At 51.5% G+C, this 9,629-nt stretch overlaps 1 protein-coding gene across 1 annotated transcript in view; it reads right to left on the bottom strand.

Moving 5' to 3' along the window:
• Positions 1–9,200, bottom strand: part of NEURL1 (neuralized E3 ubiquitin protein ligase 1) — an 82,637-nt gene extending 73,437 nt beyond the window's left edge. The window contains exon 1 of the mRNA XM_007130565.4: positions 8,972–9,200. Within this exon, the coding sequence (XP_007130627.1) occupies positions 8,972–9,056 (85 nt within the window). The 5' untranslated portion in view covers positions 9,057–9,200. The remainder of the gene's footprint in view (positions 1–8,971) is intronic.
• Positions 9,201–9,629: the final 429 nt, after the last annotated feature.

The following is a 9,629-nucleotide window of genomic DNA, read 5'->3' as shown; positions in this document are numbered from 1 at the left end:
AAAAAAAAAAAAAAAAAAAAAAATATATATATATATATATATATATATACTGTGGTATCCTGGATGGGATCCTAGTACAGAAAAAGAACACGAAGGAAAACTGAGGAAATCGGAGTAAAGTATAGATATTAGTTAATAACCACGTATCAGTATTGGTACGTTAATGTCACAAATATCCCATACACATGTAAGATGTTAATAATGGAGGAAACTGGGCATGGGCTATGTGGAAACTCTCTGCTATTTTGCAATAATTCTGTAAATCTAAAACTGTTCTAAATGAAAAGGGGTTTTTTTGGTTTGGGGGGTGGGTTTTAGTGGTAGCGCCAAAGTCAGAGAGATCTTGGCTAGAATCCCAGCTCTGACTCATACCAGCCACGTGACTGTGGGCAAGTTACTTAACCTCGCTAAGCCTCAGTTTATAAATGGGGCTAATAATCATACCTACTTCACATGGTTGTTTTAAAGCTTAAATGAGATAATAGGTGAAAAGAGCTTAGCACAGTCTCTATTTAGCACATAACATGTTAGTAATTATTATCATACTCCGATTCATTTGTTCATTTGTCATTTTTGTTCCCAGCTCCATGGAGGGAAAGCTCCATGTCAGCGAGCCCTCATCTTTTTGTGTTCCACCGTATCCTCACACCTAGGAGAACGGCTGGCTCATCACTGATGCTTAGCATGTTTGTTAAACAACAGAATGAGCCTCCGCATCACAGCATTCCTGGAACCCCAACTCTCACCCTGGGAGAACTTCAGTTCCGGAGCCCAGTGCAGAGCCCGGCCTACTCCAGAGCTGCAGCTAGAGCAGAGAGAAAGCCAAAGACTCCCACCTGCCTGCCTGTGACTCTTCCTCTTCTTCTAGCCCTGCTTTTCTCTTTGCCCTGCCCCCTGCAGGCATCAGCACCTGCTCATTTCCCAAAGCAGCAGGATCTGGGTAATGACCTCTGATAAACATCTTTTCATAAACCCTGTAGCTGGATCTATCATCCAGAAGCTATATTCTCCCCCCTTCCCACCCTCACCCCCATCTCCTCCCACTTCCTGGGCTGGCCCATTCGTACCTCTGGTCTCACCAGGCAGGCCCCCAGGCCCCCAGGGCCTCTGGACTCTGGCTTGCTGGGGAATGGCCAACAGGCTGCCTGGTCTATTCCATAAGCCTGACCTTCACCACAGGCCTGCAGTCTCAGTGGCCTGGTCTGGCCTAGCTCTGCCTGTGCCACCCAGCCTGACCGCTGACCAGTCCAATTCCCTCCAGCCCTGCAGGCAGTCCACTTTCCTCCAGCCCTGCAGGCGTTACCAAGGAGACCACTCGCATCCTGCCCAGGGTTGCCAAAGCAACAAGATCAGGGAGAAGCAGCCCCTCAGCCTCCAGCCCCTGGGTGTGCAGGACCAGGAGTGAGAGAGTCACAAACCAACAGGAAATAGGCCCAGGCAGCTGGCATACCCAGATGGAGGTGTCCCTGGCATCCCCTGGGCAGTGCCCCACTCCCGTCCTCCTTCCTCCTGCCTTTTCCTCCTTTTGTTACTGCCCTTGCCCGTACTGTCACCATCTTGCGCTCTGTGATTTAGAGCCAATGCCTGGGCCTCAATGTGCACATCTTGGAAGTGGGCACACGCCATCTCGGAAGTGGGCACATGCCATCTCAGAGGGTCAGGGAAAAGAAAGCCCCAATATGCAGAAATTCCCCCCCAAGGCCAATTTTCTCCCTCAGGGGCTTTGGTGTCCTAGATAGAAATCTCAGCTCTGCCATTTCCTAGTTTATTGTTTCTGGACAGCATTCTTAATATACATGAGTCTCAGTTTTTGCACCGATAAAATGGGAATAATAATACTTACTTCACATTTATTGAGAGATTAAATGAATTAATCTGTGTGAATGAACCTAGCATAGTGCCCAGCATCAGGACTTGTACTTCTTAAAAATCCTTTTTTTTTTTTCCCTGATGTGCAATAGCCCTGCTGACCATAGCCATTGGTCAGAAATGTTTCCAGATTCACCCACGGGAAAGCCTAGATGAGGTTGTCAACTTGGCTGTCCCACCCAGCTCTTTCAGCTTGGCCTAGGACAGAAGCCCTGTAGCTCCATTAACCTCCCAGCAGCTCCAGATGCTTCATTCCCTCCTCCCCCCTCCTCTGCTGATGCTGCTGTTTAAGGAAATCACTACACTTCTCTGCTCAGAAGCCACCTATAGCTCCCACTGCCCACAGGATCAATCTACACTCATCCTGGAATCCAAGGCCTTGCAAGATCTGGCATCAGTCTATCTTCAAAGATTGATCCGTTCATCTCCCCACTGGGGGGGTTCTCATATCCCAGGTGGGAGGGACCGTTCACTATCTCTGTCAACACCTTGTATTTTCCTGCCTCCGTGCCTCTGCTGCCATGCCCTCACCAAGATGCCCTTGAAAAGGTCCATTCCAAACCTCCATCCAACTTCAGGCTCCCCTCCTCTGAGAAGCCTGATCTCACCACTCCAAGAGTGCCAGAGTGGGTTTGTTCTGAGGCCCCACAGCCTTGATAATTCTCAGACTTTGAGGTATATGAAAATGAGCTGGGGCTCTTGTTAAACATGCAGGTTTGGGAGCCCCACCCCCAAGGTGTTCTGAGACAGTAGAACACTCTGGCCTGGGGGCTGGGAACCTGCATGTTAGATGTGCTTTCAAGCTGATGCTAATGCTGATGCAGACAGTAGAAAAACCTCACTGTGAGAAACACTGGCCCAAAGGGACAGAAAGTTCCCTTGAAAGTGTCTGATGACTGGCTGATGGGTCTACATGGCTAAAAACCCTACAGAGGAGGTGGAAGGGGCAGGGGTTGGGAAGGAGCATCAAGAACCCCATGGTACTCCCTTTCCCTCCTTTGGGGCCCTGTCCAGAGGCCAGGAGATTGCTCCCCAGTTCCTTTCCTACAATGGAAGACAGAGCCCACCAACAGTGAATTCTATAAGGGCAAGATATATAGTGGTCACAAGAGTGAACTCTAAAGTCAGAGAGACCTGGGTTTGAATCCCAGCTCCATCAGTTACTAACTGTGTGGTCTGGGATTAGTCACTTAACCTCTCTGAGCCTTTCTTTCCCCATATATAAAATGGTGACAATGATACCTCCCCCTCAGTAGGTTGTCAGTAGGATATTAATAGAAATAATCTACATGGAAGTACTTGGCACACAGTAACCACCCAACACATGGTGACTGTTATAAATATTATATTTTTTAACAATATAGGGTTCAAAGGTCAGAATGAATGAAAACCCAACAGGGTGTGCAGGACAGATGCTCCAGATTCAACATGGGGGCTGTCTCAGCCCAGCTTCTCTGAAGTCTTGGGGGGCGCAGAGGAGGCCACCAGCCCCCACCCCTTCACCGTGCCAGGTCTATCTGCTGCATTGCTGGGAGCAGAGAGATGGATGAGCTCACCTAACCTGCAAGGGTCATGACAACCAAGGGAGGAGCCCAGACAAGGGCTGTGGGAATATCTGTGGGTTGGCCAAAGAATGGAGGCCTTGAATTTCCGATTATGGCAGGCTGGGTCAGGACACTGAAGACTGTTGATAGGGGACGGGCGAGATGAAAGGCATACTTTAGGAGGATCCCTCTGGCATCAAGGGAGGAATGGGAGGCAAAGAGGCCAGCTACTGCAAGATCTGGGAGGAGGACCCAGATCAGCAAAGTAGCAGCAAGGTTGTGAAGGCTGGAAAATGGCTAGGCCCTTGTCCTAGGAGAATGCATCCCCCACCCCTGGCCTCAGAGAGCAGTGAGGAGATTCAGGGTCTGCAGAAAGTTCCTGTAGCTCACTCCGGTCCACCTCAAAGAATCAAAGCTCCTTGGCCAACCTTAGAAGCTCCTCCATCTGCCTGCTGGGAGCCTCAGCCACCATGGAAAAGAGACTCTGAAGACAACAGGTGTCTGGCTGGTGTCACACCCAATCAAAGCTGGACGGAGACAACCTCCCTACATCTGTCACAACCAGTGGCTTTGTGAAATGTCCAATTCAAAAGCACCAGCTTTGAAAAGATGGAAGGTTCACTCCTTGGTATATACCCCAAAGAACTGAAAACAGGTGTTCAAACAAAAACTTATACACAGATCTTCACAGCACAAAAGTCCCAATAACCAAAAGGTGGAACAATCCAAATATCCATCAAAAATATCCATCAACTGGCAAGTGGATCAACAAAATATGGCATATCTATATAATGGAACATTATTCAGCCACAGAAAGGAAAAAAGATACATGTTACAACACGGATGAGCCTTGAAAACATTATGCTAAGTGAAAGAAATAAGACTCAAAAGAACAAATAAAAAAAAAAAAGAACAAATATAGTATGATTCCATCTATATGAAATGTCCAATATAGGCCAATGCCTAGAGGCAGAAAGTAGATTAGTGGTTGCCAGGGATTCAGGGGAGGGAGTAATAAGGAGTGACTGCTTAATGGGTACAGGCTTCCCTTTTGGGATGATGAAAATGTTCCAGAACTAGACACAGGTGGTGGTTGCACAACATTGTGAATGTACTAAATGCCAGTTAATTGTACACTTTAAAACGTTAAAATTGTGAATTTTATGTTATGTGAATTTTACCACAATAAAAAAAAACAATGATAGGAGGTGGCCTATCCAACCCCCATCTGTGGGTGACCACTGGGACTGAGTTGTCCTCCCCATAGGCTATCCTAGTTACCTTTCCCCCAACACTTAGCACCAAGCAGGCAGGCACTCAGAAAGAGATGGGGAAGGAGGAAGGTCTTCATTCTCTGTATTTGTCTCCATGACACATGAATCCCCTGCCCCAGTCACCCTGTGCCCATGACTGAGAATATATACACACACTCACTCATCCCACCTCCAAGCCTTTGCTGCATGTCCCTTGCCCTACCCTCCTCTCCACACCCTAGGACTCCCGCTGCACCCCTTGCCATCGATCCAACTTCTACAGTTCCTTCCATGTCCAGCTCAAATTCTTCCCTGACCCCCCATTTCTGACCTCTGCCCACACACATCTGGGATTTCAACAATCCAACCAAGCATTTGATTCCATTCCTTCCCTCAGCCCTACCTTATCAAGTAGATCTTCAGTCTGTGAATCTACAGGGATGTCACGAGCCCTCACCTCTGACCCAGGCACATGGCAGCTCCTCATAACTGTCTGTTGGTCCTAACCCCAGAGCTATACCTTAGACCTCTCCCGTGGACACTCCTAGACCAACACTGTTCAGACCCCAGTGGGAATCACCAGCAGTGGAGTGAGGTCAGTGTGTCTTCTGGAAGAAGACCAAAGTCTACCACCCGACAGGTGATGGACGAGCCTCATTTCATGTCAGCCTGACAGCCAGACCAATCTTAGATCTCTAATGAGTCTCAGGGTCCCTGTTATGCCTGGTCCTTTCCAGTTGTTTTAATTAAAATGGTGAGAAATCAATAGATTGCAATTATGGAAGGAGAAAAAATATCGAGAGTTCCCTGCCTCTCACCAGTAAATTTCTGGATGGACACTGATAAGAATCAGAGCTGAATTCTGGGTGAGTACAAAGCTGTCCCAGCAGAACTCAGGGTGGACAGTCTTAGAATCACAGCCAGTATCAAGGTCATACCAATAAAATGGGGATGGCATTCTGGATGACCACTGATGTATCAGAGAAGACTCCTAGGTCAATGCTGATACAGTTAGAAAGGAACTTGGAGTGAACATTAAAACAATCACAGGGGGCTTCCCTGGTGGCGCAGTGGTTGCGAGTCCGCCTGCCGATGCAGGGGACGCGGGTTCGTGCCCAGGTCCGGGAAGATCCCACATGCGCGCGGAGTAGCTGGGCCCGTGAGCCACGGCCTCTGAGCCTGCGCGTCCGGAGCCTGTGCTCCGCAACGGGAGAGATCACAACAGTGAGAGGCCCGGGTACCTCAAAACAAAAAAACAAAAAAACAATCACAGAATAAAATTGATGGCTCTGTTAGGATGGGGAAAAGTCAGGCTGAGAAGCAGGATCAGGGGACCCTGGATGAAGGAACCCATAGGCAGCCTTCCCGGCATGCTCTGATCCTTCATCTCAGGCTTGGAAGGAGCAGAACCAAAATTCTCATGGTCACGCAGGTATGTGGTTAGGGACAGAGGAGAGTGGATTCTGGTAAGTGGAGCCTGAAGGGAGATAGGCAGTGGGGGTAGAATTTCTCCACCATTTACTCCCACTGAATAAGAACTGATCTCTGTAAACCAGGGAGGCAGCAAAAAGGGGCTTTCCCAGGCCAGATAGGTGGGGATTCAGGCAGAGGAGGAGGCTAGGGTGGGAGCAGGGACATGGGAGGGCCTCAGACCCTCTCCTGCTCACCCTCCCTGGCCAAAGACCCCAGCCACAGAGACCTCACATCCCCACAATCCCAAGCTTTAGGTTAAAAGGGGTGCAATTATGGAGGCCTTCTCTGGGCTTCCCTAGGGTCATGGATGGAGCACAGCCTTCTCGGGGCAGCTGGTGAGCGTTCAAGCACCAAGTCAACTCACTGGTCCCCAGCTAACCCCTGCCCTTGAAGGACTTAGTCTGGCTTTGCCACCTTCTCTTGACTGACCCATTGAGTAACTGGTCAATTCACTCTCCCCTTCCCTCATTCTTCTCCCTTGTAAGGGAGGACATTGAACTGGATGACAACCACGGGTTCCTCCATCATTAGAAATCTGTTTTCAACGCTCAGAAACAGTCTTCATACATCTAATACTTACAGCTGATTTCTGCTTATAAAAAATAATACTTGTTTATTGTAGAAATTTTAGAAAAGAGCAGAATATAAAAAAGAAAAGAAAAAATCTTCTGTGATCTCATTACCCAGAGGAAACAATTGTTAACCTTTGAGAAACTTTCTTTCAAGGGCTGTTTGATTTTTTTTTTTTTTTTGCATTCATAACATTTTAACAAAATTGGGCTCTTACAGTCTACACAACTTTGTATGCTGCTTTTTACAACTGTCATTATGCTGCTGTGAGCACTTCCCCAAGTGATCAAATATTCTTCAAAGATACTATTTTAAAGATTGCAGAGGGGGCTTCCCTGGTGGCGCAGTGGTTGCGCGTCTGCCTGCCGATGCAGGGGAACCGGGTTCGCGCCCCGGTCTGGGAGGATCCCGCGTGCCGCTGGGCCCGTGAGCCATGGCCGCTGGGCCTGCGCGTCCAGAGCCTGTGCTCCGCAACGGGTGAGGCCACAACAGAGGGAGGCCCGCATACCACAAAAAAAAAAAAAAAAAGATTGCATAATACTCCACCCAGAGGATCCACCACGATTTCAGTGCATTTAGGTTGTTTTCCTAGTATAAACAACTACCATGAGCATCCTAGGCCTAGCACATAAGTGTTTGCCTGCATTTCCATTTTCTTAGGATCAATTCTTCAGGTGGAATCACAAGGTCAATGAAGATGATATTTTAAAAAGGTCTTGGGGCTTCCCTGGTGGCGCAGTGGTTGCGCGTCCGCCTGCCGATGCAGGGGAACCGGGTTCGCGCCCCGGTCTGGGAGGATCCCACATGCCGCGGAGCAGCTGGGTCCGTGAGCCATGGCCGCTGAGCCTGCGCGTCCGGAGCCTGTGCTCCGCAACGGGAGAGGCCACAACAGAGGGAGGCCCGCATACCACAAAAAAAAAAAAAAAAAAAAAGGTCTTGACAGGTACCGCCATATTAATTTCCAGAAAGACACAACAAACCCGTTGATTTCCCTGAGCCAAGTGAGAGCTGAAGTTCTGAAAGGGGTGGAGTTAGAATGCAGGATGGCGGTCCCATCTCTCCTCCTCTCCCCCACTCCTGAAGGTTAACCGTCCAGCAAAAGAGAGGACAGAATTCCAAGTCAGAAGATACAGGTCTGCAGCCTAGTTCTGCTTCTCTGGCTTTGGGAACGTGAAACAAGCATTGGTTCTCCTCAACTGTAACATGGGCATGATTAGCTCTGAGGACTCCCCAGAGCGGTTTCCTTGCCCACTTGAAAAGGTATTTGTGAAAGTTCTTTGTAAACTTCAATGCTTTGTCAAAGGGCATTACTGGTATCCTTCTCATAACCTGGGGGTCAGTGGGGGTGGGTCTCAAGAAGTGGGTTGTTCTTTGTGAAAGCCCAAGGGCTTCCCTTCCTGACTCTTAGCCATCAGAATGCCCAGCCAGTGCTGGCTGGTTTTGAGGGTGATAGAAAAGGAGCTTCCCGAAGGGGATCTGTGGGCTCTGAGGGCCTGGGAGGACCCAGGTGTGTCTCCCAAAGGTCAGAGACAGCACTGAAGAGTTAAAGCCAAGAACAGGGCTTGGGGCCTCCCTAAGGGTGCTGGGTGGGTCGAGAGACTTGGAGGGCAAAGATCTTCTCGGTAAATGTTACTCTGTCTCAAGGCTCCCAGCCCCTCCTTTCTAGAGTTCCAACTGAACATCTAGCCTTTGGGGAAACAGAAACCAACTTGATTCAGTGGATACAAAAAGTCAGCAGCTGCAGAGGACTCCAGAGACCACCAGCTCTGGCCCCTTCTTCCAGGCTGTTGTTAATCTGTCCTGGATTTTTAAGCCCCTCCAATCGGAAATGCAACTAGTGCTTCCAGCATCACCTCTCCAGTCATGGGCAGATGAAAAAGAAGACAATGGTGCTTCCCTTGGGAAGCACAGCTGGCCGGCCTGAGCATCCTGCCACACTCCCCTACCCACCTGGCAAATGCCCTTCCTCACCCCTGCACGCTTGCCTAGCATCATGGCCTGAGGGGACTCCAGTGACGTTTCTGATGCTGGCTGGGAGAACTGCGTAGACCCCACGTAACACCATCCTCCCTGATTTTCACCGTCATCACCAGCAGCCCCCCACCTCCAGCGCACCTCCATGGCCGAGGTGCATCTCCCATCTCCAAATACGCACAACAGGTGGCACCTGACCGGCCTCGCCAGCCGCACCTCTCCACCTCTCCCTGCCCCTCCGCCTGCGCCCCAGTCCTCCAGCTGCGCCCGGCCGCGGCGGAGCCTTACCTTTGAGGTTTTGGGGGTGGCCCCGCGGCGCCCGGCTCGGGTTTCCTCGGGGCAGAGAGGGGATACTGGAGAAGTTGTTACCCATGGCATCCGGCCCCAGGGGGTTCGACGCTCGCGGGGGGCAGGCGAGGCTGAGCAGCAGAGGAGGTACGGTGTGCCGGTGTGTGCGCGCGCGGGCGCGCGCGCCGCCGGGGGAGGGCCCTGGTGGGGCTGCGGCAGGGGGCGGGCAGGCCGCTCCTCTCCTCCCCGTCTCCGGGCTCCTCGGTCCTCGGCGGGGCCTGCCCGCCGCGGGGGCCCTCTACCTGCCTGCCATTTTCCGCGGCGGGCGCGCCCCTGGGCCGGGGCCGGCGGCGCCCGGGGCTCCCCTCTTCCTCCCGCTGGCGCTCGGGTTCTGGCTGGTGGCTGGCGGCGCGGTGGCTCCGGCGCGCTTCCCCGGGGCCATAGAGTCAGGGCTCCCGGCGCGGGTGCTCAGCGGCTCGGCCTGCCCGGCGTCTCGGCGGCTCGGCGCCGGCTGGGTCCCCGCCCGCGGGGACGGCCGAGGCTGCGAAGTGAGTGGCGCCCTCCCGCCGGCGGCTGGGCATGGAGCGGGGCGTCGAGGAGCGCGGGGTGTGCTGGGCGCTGCCGCGGTGGTGGGTCTCCCAGGGCCGCCACGCTCCAG

Source organism: Physeter macrocephalus, chromosome 20 (assembly GCF_002837175.3).
Source record: "Physeter macrocephalus isolate SW-GA chromosome 20, ASM283717v5, whole genome shotgun sequence".
Classification (NCBI taxonomy): domain Eukaryota; kingdom Metazoa; phylum Chordata; class Mammalia; order Artiodactyla; family Physeteridae; genus Physeter; species Physeter macrocephalus.
The sequence above is the reverse complement of the archived record's forward strand: the minus strand, read 5'-3'. Positions and strand labels throughout refer to the sequence as shown.